Below are 20,319 nucleotides of genomic sequence, written 5' to 3'. Positions count from 1 at the left end.
AATGCTTGAATATAATTTAATATATTCACCTCTTTACTGAAGTGTACGTATGTGTGTATTTATGTGAACACCCGTGCATAAATGATGTGATGTGATGTGATCAGACACCAATAAGAGCAAATCTCATTAACATCAAACTACTTCAGCGCTAATCAGGTTACGGCGCAAGCAGCAAGCCAATGGCGGCTCCTAATGCCATTAAGGCGAGGCGTGATTGGATTGGGATCTTATTTCGACTTCCTGAAGGCTGCCAGCATTTTAATCAAGTAAGCGCGGCAGCGGTGATGTCACAGGACGTTAGAACAGCGAGAGAGTGATGTCACAGCTCATTAAGATCGGAACGACGTTGGTGGGGATGAGTGGAGCGGACTGATGTGTTTTAGTCGATGTGTAGCTAAAAGGACTTACTATGGCTTCATGCAAAGACAATTTTACAAAGGTTTGGAGAGTGGCTAAAGATGTAAATGGAGAAATTGCAGGGGACCATGCCACTGGAAACTGAACATTTTGAAGTGAATTAGGCCGCCTTTCTCTCATCTTTGTTAGAATACTTCTCTGTTCAATTCTCAGCGAGAACTTTGCAATAGAATTAATTAGAATGACATTCAGGCTTCTTCTTCCTCGGAGTTGTTAATTGAGCTCAGTATTTGGGCAAAGCAAGAGCCAACTAATCCTCTGTTGTGGTTTTATGGATTTGCAAGAGAAACTGACTTTACTAGGCGGATTCAATTAAAAGTGAAAGAGGTCCACTTAAAGGAGAAGTTCGCAATTAAAAAAAATAATCACTTTGGGTCATTTTTTTGGATCATCTGTTAAAAAAATTTATAATAATAATATTAAACTAAAATAAAATATCTGAGAGAAACTGACTTTACTAGGCGGATTCAATTAAAAGTTAGAGGTCCACTTAAAGGAGAAGTTAGCAATTAAAAAAAAAAATCACTTTGGGTCATTTTTGGATCATCATAATAATAATAATACTAAATAAAAATAAAATATCTGACATCTCTGTCCTTGCTTTGTGCCTCTAATTTGAAATTAAAAATAATTGTAATAGACAATTTTGAAAACCTCTGGACGATGCCATTCACAAGATGGCCGCCCTATCAAGCACACTTACTGGGGCCCCCGTGACATTAAGTTAAAACAAAGCATTCTGGACAGTTTAATCAATTTAACCTGGCCAACCCTGTTGGAGCCACTCCATTCGTTGGTTGATTCTCCCCTCGATCGTCTCAATTTGAAACGCCGCGACGGCGTCGATCGGCGCTCGCTCTCTCGCTCTCCCGCTGCAGATCGATGGTGGAGGGCGAAAAGCTAATGACCCATCTCAGCAACCAATTCACTCAGCGCTGCTGCGCTCAGTACCTGTCCAAACTTGTGAGCGGCAAAGAAAGGGGGAGAGTCCTGCTCTAACTCGCAAAGTGAAAGCTTATTGAGGAGAATAAAGACCTTTAACAGAAGCCAAATATAAAGACTCATCTTGAGGTCGTGGGGTGAATGACATATGGCATTGTGCGCCATATTCAAAAAAGCATTTATATTAGACCAGGGGTGTCAAAATAATTTTTTTGGCGGGCCACATTGTAGTCATAGCTTCTTTGGGAGGGCCATTATGACTGTCAACCCAAATAAATGTATGAGCACCTCATTATATACAGTAAAAGCTACAAAACAAACTGACAAATAACTCGTTTTCAAATCAGACGAGTAAAAACTGGTCAAATATTTAAAAAAAAAAGACCGACACACGGATTTGATGCACAATTTGTCTTCGCGGGCCACATAAAATGATGTGGCTGGCCGTATCTGGCCCCCGGGCCTTGAGTTTGACACCCGTGTATTAGACCCTGTGACGTCTCAGAGTTCCAAGTACCAATGCTAATGTTCAGACTTGCTTATGCTAACATTTCTGCATGAGTAAATTTACAAAAGCCATGTTTGAACACGGGTTCCTTTGAAAATAATAATGGCGTGCCGATTTACAACCACAACTGTAAGGGGCGCCCTTGAGCTAAAATAACCAACGTCTACTTTAATCATCTCAATAATGCCACTCGGGTTTGAGATGCAACAAGCTAACAAGGTTTGAATGTAGCCTCAGTTCACGAACGTCTCCACCACCTCCGATTTTTGTGTTCGAGTTACTCACTCAATAAAAACAACACTCCATTGGAGGAATTGAAAATATTCCCAAAACACAATGATGAGAACTGATCTATGCAGAACAGTATTGTAACGCAAGACTGATTATTTTGCGTCAAACTTTTCTCGCCTTTCTATCCCGCCTCCTTATCCAACCATCCATCTATCTATCCAACCATCCATCCATCTCCCTGCTTCCCTTTTAGTTAAGCTCCAGTGCCTATCACATCTGAATTCATTTGCGCCTCAAGAGATGAGCATGTGTGTTGTTCTCCAATGTGTGTGTGTGTGTGTTTATGCAACATCAGCACTAAATGATTATAAAGCACAGTTATTAAAAAGTGCCATAATTACCACCCCTTTGGCAAAAACAGACTGATATGAATTTACCTCGCTTGCTCTCTGTGGGAAAACACACTCCAAAATTTATGGTGACACACACACATCCCCTGGCAAGAGCAAACAGAAGCCTAATGTCATTTATCACGTCTTTTCTGGCACACCGTCAATGACGATTATAAACCTTCTAACCCCTAAATTCGGGTTTTAATCCATCATTTGATCTTTGGAGAAGAAAGCATCCGACTGTGACATTCGCCCCCTTCAATCAATCTACAGGAGGGCAAGTATCATTTAAAAAAATAATAAAAAATAGTTGTTTAAAAAAAAAAAAGAATGATTTCTCGGAAAGGAATTTGACACAAGATAGCTGAATTCACAAGTAGAATGTTTTTGTCAGCACTGCTGTCAGCCAATATTTTTCAAACCTTCCAGGATTCTACTGTAGTCCGTCCAATAGCAAATATTGATTTTGAATTATGTCTGACCGGGTGGATGAGGTTTCTGAGGTTAAAAGGTAAACTCGATTCATTTTTATCTCAGTTTTAGCAGATCCAACTTCCTACGACTTGGAATGAAATCTGATAAAAGAGCTCAATAACTGAGTTGCAAGATTAAGGAAAAGTGGATTTAAAGTTCAAATCTCCCCCTTAAGATATTTCCTAATTACAAAATAAGGCAACATAAGAAAAAATGGATTCATTTAGGTTGCAAAAATTTTGTGTGGCTTTAAAGTTGCATTTTTCGGATTGTGTTGTTTTCCGTATTTGTTTTGCGCCGCTGAAAAAGTTCTCCGCTCAGTGTGAATTTCTGAATTATTCATCCATTTTCACACGAATGGGCTAATTCATGTAGCAAATCAAGTGCATCTTTTTCACATTACGCGCTAGCCGCTCGCCTCCCGAATCAGCATCCCTGCGTGCTTCAACCGACACTTGATGAGGCCGCAGTGTGACGCGTGTTACTTCTAACACCCTCACTTATAAAAAACATCATTGCATTCATTGATCCATCTTTGGCATCTGCGCGCTCAGATTCGGCAGAAGACGGGATGGATTAGAAAGCATGATGTAGCTCATCAAAGCAATCAAGGCTGCTGTTGAGGACTGCTTCTTCAAATGGTCAAAAGACACACCTGATTGATATGTGATGTGCGTCCACTGTGGAAAACCATTTCAGCATTTATTCGCTAGCTTTGCTGTCCAGTTTAAGCATATTATTGAATGGGCACAAATTGCCCACCCTCTTAAATACCGTATTTTCCGCACTATAAGGCGCACCGGATTATAAGGCGCACCTTCAATGAATGGCCCATTTTAAAACTTTATCCATATGTAAAGCGCACCAGATTATAAGGCGCATAGAATAAATAACTCAACGTTGCTCAAACGTTAATGCAATCACAATATAGTAAAACTCGAAATAGTGAAAACAATATATCAATAACTCAACATTGCTCAAACGTTAATATGACACAACACACAAAATAAACACGTAAAGCTTACTTTACTAAATTAGTCCTCATCCACGAATCCGTATTGGTCCATATATAAGGCGCACCGGATTATAAGGCGCACTTGAGAAAATTGGAGGTTTTTAGGTGCGCCTTATAGTGCGGAAAATACGGTAGATACAAATGAAATTCTTTCACTGCTTAAAAAGGAAACAGAGTCAAACGTTTTCGATAAGGGCTTCAAGGATGTAACCCTGGAAATGTAGCTAAGTATGCATATCTCCAAAGACGTCAGAAAAAAGGGATTATTATTACAAATTAGTATCAGCCGGACAAATTAGCACTAACGTTTCTGCAACACAAGAGAATCTATTTGTCCTTGTTTATGACAACTGATGGGAAAAAAAACCACGATTATCTAATCATTGCACTAAGTTTACCCCTTTGGCCACGTGATGTTGTACAAGGGCGACTGTGTGGGCGGGCAATGTCCACGCACAACAATGATGATAGAGATGGTTGAGTGTTCATTTTGTTACAGATGAGGCACTGTGGCAAGACACAAGATGATGTTGACATTATTATAAAAAGTGGATTTTTTTTTTTAATTACGTAGCAATCGATTGTCGAAGAAAACAAGTCAACACGATAAAATTGCTTGATAAAAGGGTAATTATTAGTCATTATTTGGACTGCTATGTTTTGGCAAGCAAACCAATCGGCAGTAAATAACAAATAATCTAAGATTCGCTGACAGTTGGTTGGTCATGCGAGAGAGTTTCATGCCAAAATGTTGGCAGTTGTTGGCGGTCTGCATCGGCATCGTTCCTCAGCAAAGAGCTGAGAATCTGTGAAGGCACACTTCAGCATGGACGCTTCTAAATGTCATCGCTTAAGAGTGAGTAAAAAAGAAAAAACACAGCAGTGGTTCTATTCTGTCTGTGGTAGACCCATAAGCCGTGTTTCATTCCACCCTGGCTTATTTTGTCTCCTGGAGACTCACTGTTTGTGATTATCAGCTCCAAAACAGACACAACACACACTCCCACCATCCACCTGTCATTACCAGCTGGCACACACACCTGGCTCACCGGAATTGGCACCAAAAAAGTTACCATAGCAACCATACGGTGTTGGCCTGGCATTGGTGGGCACTGTCATGGTAACGGCAGAACAGTCAAGTGGGCATTGCCCCAAACATGCAGGCTGGGTTGGACTTGGAATGCAATTATAGAATGAAAATATTTCTAAAGGTTTAAATTTTGACTCAAATAAATTTCATGGGGTTTTTTTCTCCAGTTTTCTCCTATAATCCAAAATATGAATGTCATGTTAATTGGAGACTCCAAAGAGTCCACAGTTGTGTTATTTTTTTATTTTTTTTATGTAACATTGCAACTTTTTAGTTTATTTTTTCAGTGTTGAACAAAAAAAAAGTCGCATTCTCCACATTTCTATCATTGCTTTAGTTGACCTTGTGTCCTAATTCCACTCTTGGTTCCTGTCTTACACCAACTGTTTGCATTTTATGTTTGTTTAAAACAAAACACAAGTCTGCAACAAATTCACTTCATATTTGCAGCTTCCTGTGAAGTCTTGACAAAAACACAACCAACCGTGCGCCTGGCAAAGCACTGCAGCCAAAAGCTGGCTGTGGTCGTTTGGACTAATCCCTCGTCCTAGTGGTTGACTTGCCGCTTTGGGAATAGCATGCATAAAGTAGCCAGGATGAAAAAAAATAAAATGCATAGGAAAAGCTGGGAGACAATGCTATGCTTGGCTTTTGTAGCATCCTATTGGATGCGGCGAGGTTTTACTTTGTAGGAATGTTTGTTAGTTGATAGTCGTCGGGCGGGTTTAGAATAATTGTCTGCACGGGCAAATTACAAAAGCTTGTTAAATGACGAGCTGAAAAACTGGCTTGTTGGTTAGAGTGTATGGTATGCACAAGTGCATATTTGTGGGCAAGTGTGTTTATACATTCCCACACCAGGTTGCATACCTGAGATCTGAACGGGTGTCAAAATAACTTGGCAAAGACTAACGAAAGTCTCCTCATATTTCTTCCTAATGTAAACACGCTTTTGTGTAGCTGTACTGTTTAAGCGGCTAAGGCTTCAGAACTGGACGCAAATACTACACATCGTTCACATGAGAGCACAAATTGAACATACTGTCGACTAATGCCTTGTCTAAATTTGACAAATCCTAAAAAATAAGAGCAAAGTAAAAGTCTGTCAATTAGCGTATTTTCCGAACTATAAGGCGCACCGGACTATAAGGCGCACATTCAATGAATGGCCCATTTTAAAACTTGGTCCTTATATAAGGCGCACCGGACTATAAGGCGCACCATTAATGCATCATGTCAGATTTTTAATCCAAATCAAATCATTCTCCATTTTATCTTTTTTATTTCAACTTCAGACGCAACAAATGACTTTATAATCACAAAATAATGATCCATAGTCTTTTTGATTTATGATTCATAGTCTTCAGCGGGACACTTAGGATTGATTTCATGACACAATGCTTTGGGCCAGTTTAAATTTAGGATTTTGGTCCATATATAAGGCGCACCGGGCTATAAGGCGCACTGTTGGCGCTTGAGAAAATTTGAGGTTTTTAGGTGCGCCTTACAGTCCGGAAAATACGGTAGTTGCTGTTGCACTAATTTAGACTAGATTTGAGTTATAACATTAGGAACCAGAGTTGTGAAAGACCAAGAGACAACTTCATGCCTCCATATACTATCATCCAGTATCTCAGGTTATTCTAATTATTTTGAGTATATTTTTGTTTCGTTTTTATATTATTTATTTATTTGTTTGTTTGTTTGCTTGTTTATTTTAATTTTTGATGACTTTTTGACTTTCTGTCAAGCAGTATGTTGCCAGTTCACAGCACCCTGTTATGTTGTAATGCTGTCGACAATTCTGACATGTCTTGTGTGTTTCTATATAAAGTCCATGTTTTTGGAAAAGGAGAGGGACATGGCGACAGGAAACTGGCTAATTTGCTGGATGATTCCAGGGCAGAAATCCACATAGAGAGAACAACAAACTCGCCAGTGCGCACCAGCAATCTAGCTGCTGTAATAACCTTATTAGAGGTATTGCTCCTCTAGATCCAGACGAAGATTGTCTATGCAAATATTCCTGTCTCGGAGAGCAAGAAAAGGGTGCTCGCATTTTCTATATGCAAGAGGGCCACTGCCTGAAGATAAAAACTCTCAGACTATATTTATTGTTGTCTCCCTACATTTCCACAAGCTGTATTTATAGTGTGCAAGAATTCATAAAAAAAAAAATTTTTTATTCATCATGATGTTTATTCAACCTGGCTTTGACATGTTGTCGCCGCTATTGGTGGCATCTGAGTGAGTTATTTACCTTGCAGGAAATGTGTTGAACATTGACAAGTTAATAATATAATTGTGAGGAATGCACAGAGGAGTAGTTAAGTGCAGATTTGTGGCATTTGAAGAAATTAGCATCAAGGTCATGCTTGGACTGAAGCACCACAGCGGAGCGAGATCTTGAAAGCAATAATTTGGTTTTAAAAAAAATCTCAAAATGGCTTCCTGTATTTCGTCTTTGATTTTTCAATTTTGTTCCTCTGAATTGTGTGTAAACGCCCCTTTATGCTTTTTCAACTCGTAAACCATCACAGCTATAACTTTGTGGCAGATTATAAAGCAGAATGAATGAAATAATTTTTTGATCAAGCACGCTCTGCCTTTGTAATGCCACTCCCGTTCTCAATGCCACAAAGTGTTCCTTTGTTTTGAGCAACCGCGTTCGGCCTTTGTGACATCGCGCTGGGAATTCACTTGCTGGCATTGTGACATTTGTGTTTTTTGAGCAAAGTGTTAGTGTATTTCAATGTTTTTATCTTAGTGATGTCACGCCAAGTATTAGTTTTCAACTCTTAAGTGTTTCTGGTATTGTGATGTCAAGGTGAGAATTCACCCAGGGCTCTTTTGAACAGTTTTTTTAATGACATCACACCAAAGAGTCACTCTTCTTTACATTTCACAATTTCTTTCCTTTTTCTTATGTCAATAGTTCAGGTTTTTGGTCACACATAATTTGCCTAGGGCTGTTCTCCATTTTGCAACTAACGCTTTGTGATGTCACATTGATTCATCCCTTCAACCGTTTTCTGGCATTGTGACGTAATTATGGGAATTTATCCATGAGTTCAACAAAATGTAATCAAATTTTGCCCAAAACAATAAACTATAAAATGATTGTTTTTGTCCAGTTGTTTTATCTTAGTGATGCTAAACTGAAATCCACCCCTGATTTCAACTCCACACATCAACCTTTCAGACGTCATGCCGATAATTCTTCACTTTTTTTTGTTGTTTTTTGGTGCGCAACCATTTTTTCCCCGATCACGTGACGTCACGCCATCACGCGCGTGCACGCCGCCGCTCGCTTGTCTACTCTGCGTCGCGCACGCGCATCCTCACTCAAAGTGTGGCGTCCTAGTGAGCGAGCGCGTTGGGGAAGCCGAAAGCCAGAAAAGCGAAAGGACAGAATGGAGCGCTCGACTCGGCTGCGGATGCAGGAATAATAAAAAACAAATTGTCGTAAGAAACGTCCACAGAGACACTCGCAGACGGAGAAACTCGCGAAAGAAGCACAAACTTTTTGGGGGAAACTGTTCCAGACGCTCGCCCGGACTCCGTTTAAAACATGGATACACTTTTCTCTCTTTTGCTGGGACTCCTGCTCCTTTTTGTTGCGGGCATCTCCGGCCAGATAGCACCAGGTAAGGCAGGAAAAAAAAAAACCACGTTTGTCTGTAGTCGTGCAAAATCGTTTGTTCATTCAGGGAAACTCTTGAATTTAAGCGAGTTCCTGCCAGGTAAGTATTTTTAGGCGGAGCCGAAAAAGTTGGCAACTACCTGCGCGCTTGCTGTATTGTCTTTGAAATGTTTGAAAATGCATATTCATGCCGCAACGCGTAAATATTAAGTCTTATTTCTGCAAAAGTGTCGTTATCGGCGTCGAAAATAATTTTAATTTATGGCACGGGACGCGCTAAATGTAAAGTGACGTTCATTGGTGCATGGCAGTTGGCCAAGCTGTGCGTTGTCATTTAATTTTCACTATTTGGTTCTGCAAAAATAAAGTTTACTGATCAAAGCCACTTTTAACATAACCACTTAAAAGGGCTAAAAGAAACGTGCAAAAAGTTCTTTTGACAAATGACGTATGTTTAGTTGATTATTTACTCGCTTTTTATTTTTTATTGCTGTTCAGGTTTAAAGTCAATCATATAAATTAATGTATCCAGATAGTGCGATTGATTACTGTGCATGTTGCAACCGTCATGGGCTGACTGCATTTATTAAAATGTTAAAAGGTTATATGCACAGAAATATCTCCAGATTTAGATTTCTTTGCATTGACTTTCAATTCTATGCGTATACAGCACAATTATTTTTAACTGTCGTGTTTTCAATACAGTTTTTGATTAAACTGCTCAATGCCATTTTTCTTACAAGACTTAATTTTTTGTGCAGTAACTGTCTTAAAATGATGACCACACGTTACCTATATAGTGATACCATTGCTATTGTTTGCAAAATATGGAAATATTGTGACATGGAGTTATAGTTGTGGAACATTTCAATATACTCTGCAATTCCTAGATCCAGTGTGTGTATGTAGTGTACTGTATTTGTATGAGCTGACCTCCAATCTGACCTCACTAAAGCTTTATTAAAGGTGACTTGCCCACACCACGCTTCATTTATGTGCTGGGCATGATCAGAAACTGTACGAGGGGGAGGAAAATGTCGGCTCCAGCAAGCCTAGGCTCGTTGATGATTTGCATAAAAATTACACATTAATTACCACTTCTTCGAGCTTTATTGCCCTGCCCCTCCTTCCTCTAGCCCAGCCTTCCATCCCCTAACTACTCCCCTGGTGCCCCTCCCCGGGGGCCATTTGGTCTGCAGGGCAACAAATGTGTGGAATTTCTTTGAGGCCTCCCTGGGAATGCGAACACAGTTAATTTGCAAGTAAATACGAGGTGCTGCTTTACATGGCCTAGAGGTGGGTCGTTGTAAATGTGGTGCGAGAAAAAACATTTTTTTTTCTAAACTGGGGAATGAATACAGTGGAACCCCCGAAATTGAGTGGTCTGTCCTGTTATGCTGGTTGACTTTCAAGTTGTTTTAATTTCAGGACAATTTCCCAGGGTCAAAGGTCACCATTATTCATTTAACAACTATACAGGCAATGCTTTAAAATGTTTGCAAGTCCAAAAAGTGAACCATTGCCATGAATCGCTCACCTTTTGAAGATTAACATTTTGAGTGGCAACATGGTGTCACCAAGTCAAGTGTTAGGTATTGCTCGATTTAAGTCTTCTTCAGTAAAAAGTGTAATTGTGTTGCCACTTTTCTGACAAAATTGCTTGGATCAGTGGTTTTCAAAATGTGGTATAATAAATGCCACTAGTAGTATGCAGGCTCCCTCTGGTGGTAAGTGATAGTATTGCTGAATTAAATGTATTCAACCTGTTTTAAGAAGTCATTATGATAGTATTCAATCTAATGAGTGTTTTCAATAATGGTAGGCCATATTATTTTTTGAGGTGGTACTTGATGTAAAAAGTTTGCTGTGATATTTTTTTTCCAGCATTGGTTGGACTAAAAATTGCATTTAAGAGCACTGTCATTTTGGGCACATTTGCCGTCATTACATTGAAAACCAAAGCTGTGATTCGTCAAATTAGGCTTTGAGATGTCACACGTCTCCTTGAAATGGACTGCAGATCAGTTGAGAAAGAATTAAAGCTGTCCGATTGCTGTGGGATTGTTTCTCCAAATCACATTTACCATTTCTACTTCTCCCCGTTTTATAATGTCCCAATGAAATTAGGCCGTATTAAACGATGAACGTGGTCTCTCTCTGGCATCCGCGCTTATCACGGCTGCTCTGCGGCAACCTCGTTTCGGCTTATCACCTTCCACGCTCCGAGTAATAAATGTGGTCCGGCGTGTCTGCTGCGCTGCTTTTTACAATGTCAATAAGCGAGTGCGTGTCGATGTGACAACTTCTCAAAATGCACTGACCCACGTTGACAGTGTCTTTAATCTTAATGAAGTGCGATAATTGCGTTCCATTAGCTTCCCTGGTCGAATCACATAGCCGGTTTAATTAGAATTGTAAATCGTGCTTTTGCATTTGGAGTCCAAGTACAAAGTTGGTTTAATTATAATGACTTGACGGAGCCTTTTTGGAAGATGAAACAGAAATGTGTTTTTCCTCGGCAAAAAAAAAGACATGAGGGAAGAGGGAGAGAAAGTGAGGAGGAGGAGGAGGAGGAGAAGAAGAAAAAAAACAACATGCAACCATTGGTTTTTGGCCGTGGGCATCTCGTCCACTCAAGAGACTGTGAAAACGGCAGGAGGGGTGCATCTGTGTGTTTTTCTGTCATATCCGCTCTGTGTGTGTGTGAGTGTGTGAGAAGAGGCAGTGTGGTTCTTTTATAAGCCTTCTGTAGTAAAGTGACACAGAGAAGCATGTGAAATACTTGCTTTTCATTTTGATTCCCGTGAAAATCCCTTCCTCGTTCAACTGTGGCCAAATCAAAGAAGGGTTTTATTTATTTTCTTGTTAAAAGTAATGCCTCCAGTCTGCCGCCGTGCCCATCTTCCTTAATGTCTTGTGCTCAAATCAAACGCCTCTCTGCTCAAAGCACATCTCTTTCTATGGATTTCAATTTGGTTGCAGATTAAAAAAAAAAAAAAAAATCTCTTGAAAGTACCGGCTCGCTTGGTTTGGGGAAGGGGGGGGGGGTGTCTGTAGGCACCCACACGCGCGTGTGGAAAATGTAATTAATCTGCTCAGAGAATTCATTAGCTAATCCCTCATTAGACTTGGTGTGCTCGAATGAATCGGAGGGTTTTTTTTTTTTTTTGCACGGAAAGACGCAAATAGTGTGACCTTCCAGTCTCTTAACGCTGAATCTTACTCTCATTTTCCAAAGTGAGCATGATAGCCAGTAGCTTAATCTTCCAGTAGTGTGAAATCTTTCAAATGTACTCTAGTGACAAATACTTCCCACGACTGTCAGTCCAGTGCAAATGTCACATGAAGGGTGCCAAGCAATTAGTCAGGAGATCAACATGGAAGGTGCTGATGGAAATGGAGGGGAGAGTTTTTGCAAGCCGATCCAGAATTCAGGAAAGCTCATATCCCTGATGAATGATGGTGTTGGTAAAGTGTCATCTATCTCATTGGTGCCCTGTTGGGTTCAGGTCACAGCTGTCTGTACAGAGAAGCCTAAAAAAACTGGTGAAATGACAGATTAAGTCATCAGCGCTCAGATGATTAATTACATTGCAGGGTGTAAATGTTCACACGACAAAGGCGTGTTTTTTGTTTTTGTTTTTACAAAAAGTGCAAATTTGGAGTATTTTCAAGGTTAGCACAAGTGTTAGCACAAGTGTAAGGGAGGAAAGGTTAAAGGTCAGGTGGCAGGTGGGGGGGGTTAACCATGTGTTGGTTTAATTTGGTGTAAGGGAACATGTGCAAAGCTCACTTCACTTCCGTTAAATATTTACAGCCTGGTGTCAGATTAAGTTTCAAAATTGTGGTTTTTCAAATTCAGGTTTGGTCTCTTGTTAACTTGTACTGGTCAAGTGAATGGATGACGTTATGTGCATGCTATTTATCTAATTCTGTTTAAATGTCCCCCCCCCCCTCCTCTGTTGCTTTCTTGGATCCAGCTCACATTGGGCGCTCAGAAAAAGGTGAGTTTCAATAAGCCAGCTAATTGCTGAGCTCCACCATCATCAAATCGTCTCATCTCCACCTTTTATTTTGGGATTCTTTTACTTTTTGTTCGTTCTTCGTCATCAGTCTTCAAACTGTGGTGTCATTACTAACCATACTAAAACGTAATTTTGTGTTGAGTCATTTAAAAAAAAAAAAATCATAGGTGTGCTGCGGATTGTGTCGTTCCCTCTGTAAAACATTATTTAAGACAAAAATAACAGACTTAATGGAAGTGCAGCCGTGCAGAAATACTGTCAGTTCACATTATGCAGGACAGGGCTCTTTGGCAGCTTTTACATGTGTTCCAACTAATCTCAGTAGATTTCAACTCGACACAGTCCCTGAAACAATGATTTTGTGATTTGCTTCCTTTTGGCTCTTTTTTGTTCATTCTGTTCCTGTAAGCAATCATATTAAGATTAAAATAAGAAGTTAGCCTCAGCTATGACGTTCCTGTTGTCACAGCTTCACCAACTCTGGCGATATCCCGCATCTGATTCTGAGGTCAAGCCAACCCACGAATAGGGTTTGGAAAACCTGATGACACACTTGGTTCAAGTGTAGCCAAGCTAAGATTTTAAGCGAGCAATGAATCGGCCAATGACTATCATTATATAAAGAGCGTATATAAATAGCATGTCAATAGGAATTTCTCCAAAGAGTGCCTAAAAAGAGTGTTTATTTTTAGGCCATCGGCTCGAGAGATAAATTAGACACGGCAAGTTAAGAAACTGACTTTAAAGTTGCATCTCTTCAAGCGGGTGATAAATCATCCATTTTATTTGACTTTTTTTTTTTTTTTTTCCCTTTATAAGAGGCTTCAGGTAGCTCGCCGCCAAAGGGCTCTTTAGCGCGTATGTAGCTGTGGGCATTGCTTGAAGTGCTTTCCATTAGTCCAGTTAGGACGACATCTGTCATGAAAGCAGCTTCACACACGTCCGGCACCAAAGTAGCCCCTAAGCAGCCTACGGGGCACTTGCGCCGGTCTCGTTCCCGATAGCAGTCATGAGAAAATCCCAGAGGGGATGTTTGTTCTTCAGACCCTCTCAACCACCCCATTTGGACTTGTCTTTACATTCATGTCCAGTAAGTCTCCTCTTTAAGCTGATTTGCTTTGGAGATAGCTTGGAAAGCTTTTGAGATATTTAAACCCTCCTCTCTCTCGGAGAATCTGGGGCTTACAGACGGATGACCGCTCCATTAAGATTATCATATCCCAACTCGACTTTATATCTTCATGTTGGGGGCGCTCTGTCAGAAGCGACGATGATATCAGTTGTGGAGCTCAAAATGGCTGACAAGTCCTACTTTGAATACTGCAGTGAGTTCTTTTAGTTACCGTGTTTTCCGCACGATAAGGCGCACCTAAAAACCTCAAATTTTCTCAAAAGCCGACAGTGCGCCTTATAATCAGGTGCGCCTTATATATGGACCAATATTGAGTCACTACAGCAGCCGTGTCCAAATATATGGACAAAGTTTTAAAATGGGCCATTCATTGAAGGTGCGCCTTATAATCCAGTGCGCCTTATAGTGCGGAAAATACGGTATATACAAGGCGGCGTGGTTGAATTCTTACGCTACTGTGATATTTCAACTAAGCTGACTCCACTGTGTCTGCTGGCCCCTTCTCACCTCTTCATATCACCTTCTCTTGGAATTTATTACTCACTAACAAAAAAACAACACAACCCTTCCCCCGCTTTGTTCTCCTCTCCATTTTCCCGTCTTTCCCCTCCCAACAAGAGCTAGGGTGGGATTTTGTGCGGCCGAATCCCGATGGAATGGTGTTGCATTACACGGATAAAGTACGCGGATTATTTTAAAGGTGGAATAGTAAATAGCAAAGTAGGTCATATTAACAGGGGAGCGACACGGAGATTCGGAAATCCCGGTTAATCCTCCTGGAAATAAATAAGGCAAAGCGCGCCGTAACTTTTGGGGTCACAAGAAACTAAATATATCCTCTTTGTTTTGTTTCAGAAAAATATTAATTTGAGAAGAAGCGGTGTGTTGCACATAAAATGTTCCTGCTGTGTGATTTTCAAACTGAAAACCCAAATAACAGTTTCTTCGCACTTTTTTCATTTTCCCTTCGCTCAAATCTTGCCAAGGTCTCTTAGTATTGCCTTTCTTTATCTTTGCCGTCGTCTCTCAACCTTCTTCTGGAATGCTTTGGTTGGTCTTCCTCCCTGCTTCGTTTCTTCTTTCACACTCGCTTTTGTCTTTATCACTCACTCTTTTATTGTATTAAGTGACTCAGTTAACCGTCACCATGTCTCTTACTGGGCCAAAGGTAAATAAAGTGTCTATGAGGAAGAATTTGTGTGTGTGTGCGTGTGTGTGTGTGTTTGCATGCAAAGGGAGCTGTCTTGTCGGCGTAACAGTTAGCAGATACAACGATGCCTCACCATGACATAAGATGTCTCTTGCATTTAGACTCACAAACACACACACACACAGACGCACACAGACGACTACCTTAACTTCAAATTACTTAGTCTAGTCGGATTAATGGCACTGTTGAATTTGGTTAAGTCCACCTTTGAAGCAGTAGTGGGAGCTTTTCTCTTGTTTTCACTCTTCACACATGGATTGCTAAACAGCGGGAGCCACATGTGGTTTAGGTTAGCCGCACTTTCCCCTTTCACTGGCCCCAAACTTACCACTTATACTTTAGCGTGGTCAAGTATGACTCGCGTTTAGCGTACACTTCTCGGTGTGTGTCCTTGCCTGGGCGTACAAGGCCATGGCCATGTTTCGGCCTGTCACCACCATTCATTCATTCATTCATTCAATCGCCATTGGATAGTTTTCAATGATTGTGCATGATGCACCTCACGCAATTTTGAATTGCGCAATAATGACTCAGCACTTAAGAAGAAATGAAACAGACACAACTCTTGAATCATATTAACTATAAAATAAAAACCAGTGACACTTTTTGGCACTTTTATGAAATACGAGGTGAAACGGGAGTATATGATTTAGAACAGGGGTGTCAAACTCAGTTTTTTCATAGCTTCTTTGGGAGGGCCATTATGACTGTCAACCCAAATAAATGTATGAGCACCTCATGTTATACACAGTAAAAGCTACAAAACAAATTGACAAATAACTCGTTTTCAAATCAGACGAGTAAAAACTAGTCAAATATTTTCTAAAAAATTATTAAAAGTGATGACAATTTGCAATTCTAGTAATGACACGAATTTGATGCACAATTTGTTTTCGTGGGCCACATAAAATGATCTGGCGGGCCGTATCTGGGCCCCCGGGCCTTGGGTTTGACACCTGCGATTTAGAAGATAGGTGGGCAGAGAAGTGCGTGCGTGGGAGAAGAAGCAATCGTGACTTGGAGTGTGATAAGGAACTCTGAAAGAACACAGCAAAGTGACACAAACTTGCAGCTGCACTCTTTCATTCCTGAGCTGCTTCATATCTGCTGATAAGAGGGGGAGGAGGGAAAGTTTGCGTGATTGATAGAGCTCAGCCAATCCCTCCCCCCCCTCCGTCCTACTTCTTGACGAAATACTTAGTCACACATGTGGGAACCAGACCAGGCTGGAGTCGGGGTGTATGACTTTAATCTAGAATCATTAGCCTATTTTCATTCTGAGTGTAGAGAAATGGACTTTGACCTACAATCCCGTTAGGTGTATTTGCTTACTCTGCTAACTGGCTGCAAACGAAGAGTTCACTGGTTTCTACTCTGAGGTCACTTTGTTTGTGTTTCAGGGGTCTGTTTCTCTTTCGCATTCTTTCGCTTCTGGCAGGCCCAGTAAGATGAAGTGGAGGGTAAAATGACTACTTAAGTTCCGTAATGCCGTGACTAACTTCTCGTGTAATGGCCGACTGGCGGCAAATGAATCACAAATTGTTCATATCTTCAAGAGTTGGTCGACAAATTGAAGCAGTTTTTTTTTTTCCAGAGTAGATTTAGCAACAAATATTTCCATTGCACCAGCGAGACTTGTCTTAACATGTGTTCAAAAAGATTTTAATCACTTTTTGATGAAGCTGGGAAGAGTTTGATGAGGTGGCTTTGTGTGCTTGTGTCTGGAATGTGAGGTTATTTGATTTTTTTTTTCATTTAACCTTGGCTTTTTTTTGGTATTTGAGGTATTTTGTCAAGGCTTGATTTAGTTTCTTTTTTTTTTTTTAAATTAAATTCCAGGGAACAATTGTTTTGTGGAGTCCTCCCAAGGATGATGTTACCATAAAATACTCCATTTTATTTCTTCACTGTTTGTCCTCCTTATTGAAAATCCAGTTTTTGGTTCGTGATGGTGGACAGCAAAAAAAAACCCTGTAAATTTAAAACAAAAAAACAGAATGACATGCTTGTCTGTGTGATACTTGCTCCCTGTTGACTTCGAGGTTGTTCATTCATTATGCATGCGGGGATTTCCGTTAGCCTAAACGACAGGTCAGAGTTCGATGCTCCTCTCTGACAGACGGACGGACAGATATGCGCTTGCTTTTGCAGTAGGTTTGAATCTCAATGGCCGCCATTAACCCTTTCACCTGCCTCATGCTCACGGAGAGCCTGTTTACCTGCACAAAGTGTTTTGTAGTGCGTACGTGTGTCGAGTTGCGGGTTGATGGCGGCGGGGGGGGGGGCACATTTGACACAATTGCTCTATGAAGGATCCACTCTGACGAAAAAGTAGAAAGGAAAAGCATTGTTGTTAAAGCTCAACCAGCCTCTTGCGTCAATAGCTTTCAGTCTTTTAAGTGACTACATCTTTTTTTTTTTTTTTTTCCATTTGAACAACAGTTGCGCAGAGCTTTTTCAGGCGAAGGTTGCCCGAACACAATCTTTGGCAGAAAGAATTCAAATTGATTCAGTCTCTGCCGAGTTGAGGTGGCAGAACCTGAGAACTTGTGGTTACGTGACGCTGATGGCTTGTCATTTGAGTGTCTCTATAATCCCATCTGTTACAACCCCCTGGTAAACTCCTGCAGCACTAGTGCACATATGGAACACACACACACACAGGTTACAGCTGGGAGAGTCCCGTCACCGTGCAACCCATCCTCCTTCCTTCCACCTCCCCGCAGGGCCTCAGGATTGGTCCAGGTGTCCATTCTCCCCCCCCCTCTTCCCTCCACCCTGACCCTCTTTGCTCTTTTTCCACACTTGTCTGCTTCCTCTCCATCTGTCCTGTCTATGTTTGACATGGTTTTGGAGCAGCGACAGATTCCTCACATGCGGCGTGAGGAATGAATGTGATACAGAAAAGAACATGCAGACATGACACCAAAGTGTGACATAGGTTGGACCCAGTTCACATTTGGGTGAGCAAAAGGATCGGAACACGTTGTTCATCCTTCAGGTGCTCACAATATCTGCCGTCATTACGTTAAATCAGGGTTGTCAAACTTATTTTTGTCGCGGTTCGCGTCATAGTTTCCTTCGGCGGGCCATTGAAATCCAAATGTGTGGATGTCTCATATATAGTGTAAACTGCACAACTAGTGAGTAACTAGTTTTCAAAACAGAGACCAATAAAAACTGTTTAAATATTTCACAAAAAAAAAAAAAAATGCTCGCAATATAGCTATTTTTTCAAAAGGGAAAACAATTTGTAATTTTAGCGTTGACATATGTATTTGATGCACAATTTGTCTTTGCGGGCCACATAAAATGATGTGGCGGGCCGTATCTGGGCCCCCCGGGCCTTGTGTTTGACACCTGTGCATTAAATAGAAGCACAATAGGAAAATTACAAAAAGAGTAGGACGCCGAGTGTAAAGAGCAAAGCACCAAAGAAAAGAAAATCCTCTCGTTTTGTGCCGTTTCAGCTTCTAGGAGCTCTGAATACAGCTTATTAAGCAGAGACCAAGCGCGTGTGTGCGCACGGGCGACAGCGTGATTTATTGAAACACACCTCGGTGGAAGAACTGCAATGATGAGACTGAGAGTTGGGAGTAGAAGTTGCCTCCCCACACACACACAGACAGACAGAGCTAAGCCAAGGTTTTTTTTATTGTATTACAGAGACCAGCTTGTATCAGAGGTGCGCAAAAAACGAGTGTAGAGTGAGAGGTGAATTCATTGTGAGGTCTCTGGTAGACTATTGTTTTCAAAGACCACCCCCCTCCCCTTTTTTTCCTCCCCAGCATCTCTTGGCTTCTATTCCCCTCCAGTGTCAGTGCTCCTCTTCATATCCCGTATTTTCCGGATTATAAGGCGCACCTAAAAACCGAAAATTTTCTCAAAAGCCGACAGTGCGCCTTATAATCCGGTGCGCCTTATATATGGACCAAATTCCTAAATTTAAACTGGCCCGAAGCATTGTGTCATGAAATCAATCACAAGTGGCCCGCTGAAGACTATCATGAATCAAAAAGATGATGGATCATTATTTTGTGATTATAAAATAATTTGTTGCGTCTGAAGTTGAAAAACAAAAGATAAAATGGAGAATGATTTGGATTAAAAATCTGACATGATGCATTAATGGTGCGCCTTATAGTCCGGTGCGCCTTTAAAAAGGACAAAGTTTTAAAATGGGCCATTCATTGAAGGTGCGCCTTATAATGCGGTGCACCTTATAGTCCGCAAAATACGGTATATGCTTACCAATTGCATTCAACAGATGACACGGAGTGTGTAGATGGAGCGACTTAAATGGAGGAAGATAAAGAGCCAAGAGAAGTATACCCCCAAAAAAATAGGGAGAGCCTGAAAGTGGGGAAATGACACACATCGGCAGGAATAAAGGGAGAGAAATAGAATGTGACAGACAGATAGGAGCGAGAGATTGAATAGATAAATGAGATTTATCTATAATGAAATCAGCCCGAGCTGGAATGGTGGAATGTGCACCATTCAGCCTTTCTGCTGTTACCGACAGATTTAGCCTTTTAATATTCTAAACATCAAGTGGTGTGTTTGTTACACGAGCTGCGAGGACGCTTACTCAATGCTAACTGCAAAAGTTAACTTTTATTCCGGATAAAGTTTCACTATAGTCTTACATGCGTTTAATATTACAGGTCTCTTATCCAATTACACCAAATGTGCCACTTCGATGAGACTGATATGCAAACCAATAAGTATATCATTTATTAGTAAATACAGATTATTAAGGTTAAGGAAGCCGATAACTGATATTCATTTGCAGTAAAAAAAAAAAGGAAAACATTGGCACATTTTTTTGAAAATAATACAAACATTTAAATATATTTAAATGCCAAAATGTCCATTAAACAGCAGATTTTTATTTTTAAACACATGACAACTTTATTTTGAAATTAAGCCATAAGATGCAAAAGAATACTATGTGATTTTTTTTTTTTTAAACACATGACAACTTTATTTTAAAATTGAGCCATAAGCTGCAAAAGAATACTACTCCAAGCATGTTTGTATGGACATTTACTCTTCCCAAGTCCACTCCTCACACACAATCACATCGCCCCAGGCCAACACTCACACATGCACATTCACATCCACACTCAAATTGCCCACGGCTGTGCATTCAGTCCAAGGAAGCTGCTTTTTGCTCTTCAACTTGTTTGAGTGCCCCCCCCCCCCTTTTTTTTTATTTCTACACCCTTGGCATACCA

At 40.6% G+C, this 20,319-nt stretch overlaps 1 protein-coding gene across 22 annotated transcripts in view; it reads left to right on the top strand.

Annotated features, from left to right (window-relative positions):
• Positions 1-8,399: 8,399 nt before the first annotated feature.
• The window catches only part of ptprk (protein tyrosine phosphatase receptor type K), a 52,504-nt gene continuing 40,584 nt past the window's right edge, over positions 8,400-20,319 (top strand). For 21 of the 22 annotated variants that reach the window (XM_037245406.1, XM_037245405.1, XM_037245403.1 and 18 more), the window contains exons 1-2: positions 8,400-8,716; positions 12,693-12,716. In XM_037245406.1, coding sequence (XP_037101301.1) covers positions 8,641-8,716; positions 12,693-12,716 — 100 coding nt within the window. In that variant the 5' untranslated portion in view covers positions 8,400-8,640. The remainder of the gene's footprint in view (positions 8,717-12,692; positions 12,717-20,319) is intronic. The other variant, XM_037245391.1, reaches the window with a different exon arrangement.

Source organism: Syngnathus acus, chromosome 24 (assembly GCF_901709675.1).
Source record: "Syngnathus acus chromosome 24, fSynAcu1.2, whole genome shotgun sequence".
NCBI lineage: Eukaryota > Metazoa > Chordata > Actinopteri > Syngnathiformes > Syngnathidae > Syngnathus > Syngnathus acus.
This window is presented reverse-complemented; position numbering and strand designations above follow the sequence as displayed.